The following is a 2210-nucleotide window of genomic DNA, read 5'->3' as shown; positions in this document are numbered from 1 at the left end:
CCCACCCCCGTGCACATGACGACGCACGTCCACCTTGTGAGGCCCGGAGGCCTCCCTTGGACGAGCAGGCTCGCAGGTCCCGTAAACAGATTGACCGCGTTGGGTACGTTGTGTGTGCTTTGCGCTGTGTTCTCACGACAGGGGAGGCCAGAGAAGAAGAACGCGGTCCAGAGACTCGTTAGGCAGAGAAAACGCATTTCCAAGACCGCGTGGCATTTCCCGAAAAGCATCCGCCTCGCAGTGGACGCGTGTTGTCCCGCGGTCGGCTGTGTAGACCCACGGGGCCCGTGAGAAGGGTTGAGGGGCTGGGGCGGGCGGATTTCCGCAAGTTTATGAAGCAACATAAGCCCCCCCGAAGCGTTCAGCCTGTCGTAAGCAGCTCAGGGGACGTTCTGCTGGCTTCTGGGCACGGAATCACAGCCCCAAGGGTCCTGGGGTCACCACCATTTGCAGTGTCCTGAGGTCCTCTTGGGTCCCCCACCCCGCGGACTGTGCCCACGTTGTGACGTTGCTCCGGTGCGCCAGACGCAGGGCTCAGCCCTCACGTGTCTTGTCTGCGTTCCCAGCTTCTCTTTGCACTTTGCTGTCCCCCTACACGGTGACCGTTGCCCAGGAACGCTGCCACCCCCCGCCCCGCCCCCGCTGGAAACTCGCGTCTGTGGGGGCCCCGAGAATCCCGTGCTCTGTGCTCGGAAAGCTGACACGTCCTGGCCTTCTTCCCTCTCCCCACAGACCCCAGATGAGGGAGCCTGGACCTCCGTCTACGCAGCGGTCACCCCGGACCTGGAAGGAATCGGCGGCCGCTACCTTTACAACGAGAAGGAGACCAAGTCTCTGATGCTCACGTACGACCGAGATCTCCAGAGACAACTGTGGGCCATAAGTTGCCAGATGACCAGCATCACTGACGTGACCCAAGACACCCTCTTGGGGTAACGGCCACATTGGGAAGACCTCGCCTCGGGCCCGGTAAACGCAGGTCTGTGACCGATCCCCGTGTCTGCCTTTTCCACAGCGGCTGCCTTCAGGGCTCTGTCCCCAACGGTCTCCTGTCTGCTGTCCTTCCTTTGCGGGAAATCGGGGAACAAAAGAAATATTGAGTGTAGCCTCCAAGTGGCCGTGAGCCATAAATTGTGTGCCAAGTTTCTCCCAAGTGCCAAGAACCATTAAATGCTGCCTAACCCAAGTGTTCCATGTTTCTTGAGTAACACGGCAGGGAGTAGGTTTGAGGAGACACGTTTCAAGTGACACAGGCACTTTGACACGAGCATGAAGCCTCGGGTCTCCAGAGGTTTCTGGGTCCCGTGACTCCTTTGTTCTCCCACACACCCACTATTCTGGACACTCAGCTTGACTCCTGGGTCCCCAAGACAGAGAGACATGAGCCTTCCTCAGTCTGTTGGGTCCAGGTTGAGGTGGAAACCCATGGTCTACTCCACACTTTGACAATGACCCTGCCCCGGTGCCACCTTCTGCCCGTAGGTCTGCTGACATGAGCTCAAGCCCATCATCATGTGGATATGACCAATGCCAGTCAGGGATTCCGTAGAACAGGTGGGCGGACAGGGTCCTGGACGGCACTCCCCATAGAGATCTGTAGGATGGGGAGGAAGAGAGGGGTCTGGACAGCTCTTGCCATGGGTTGTGTCCCCACGGGTTGTGTCCCTAACAGAATGTCTGTTAACGTTTCCGTTGGCACCCTTCCTAGAGACATCTGCAGGACCCGGTTTATACTTAGTCCAGGATACTAGACAAGTCTTAAAAATATGTAATGCCCAGTCGTGGGTGGTGACCACAGTTCATCAGAGCCCAGCTGAGCCGCACATTTCCTTCTGGTTCCTTGCATATCCGTAGGCACAGGCAGCTTGTCCACCAGGGACATGAGGGGTGGCACACGCAGTGGAAGTCAGGCAGACCTGGAAGGTCGTTGGGGTTGTGTCCAGTCGGTCTCTCTAGGAGGTGAAGTACGATCCGGTTCAAAAGATACCTGCACGTGCTACCCTCCCAGAACCTGTGAATGTGATGCTACTTGGAAAGATAATCTTTGGGAGGGAATTAGGACAAGCGGATCATCTTGGCTTCTTGAGGCAGACCCAACATGATCCCAAGTTTCCTCTTCTGAAATAAGTAGACAGAGATTTCGTGACAAACGAGGAAGAGGTCATGTGACGATGGGGGCAGAGATTGGAGAGACGCAGCCACTCACAGGG

General features: G+C 57.0%; 1 protein-coding gene across 1 annotated transcript in view; it reads left to right on the top strand.

The window, feature by feature from the left end:
• LOC125917182 (dehydrogenase/reductase SDR family member on chromosome X-like) overlaps nucleotides 1-1982 on the top strand; it is a gene marked incomplete at its 5' end in the record, with an annotated part of 15464 nt that extends 13482 nt beyond the window's left edge. The window contains one exon of the mRNA XM_049623446.1: nucleotides 733-1982. Coding sequence (XP_049479403.1) covers nucleotides 733-936 — 204 coding nt within the window. The remainder of the gene's footprint in view (nucleotides 1-732) is intronic.
• Nucleotides 1983-2210: the final 228 nt, after the last annotated feature.

The sequence above is a fragment of the Panthera uncia genome, unplaced genomic scaffold (assembly GCF_023721935.1).
Source record: "Panthera uncia isolate 11264 unplaced genomic scaffold, Puncia_PCG_1.0 HiC_scaffold_1563, whole genome shotgun sequence".
NCBI lineage: Eukaryota > Metazoa > Chordata > Mammalia > Carnivora > Felidae > Panthera > Panthera uncia.
The sequence above is the reverse complement of the archived record's forward strand: the minus strand, read 5'-3'. Positions and strand labels throughout refer to the sequence as shown.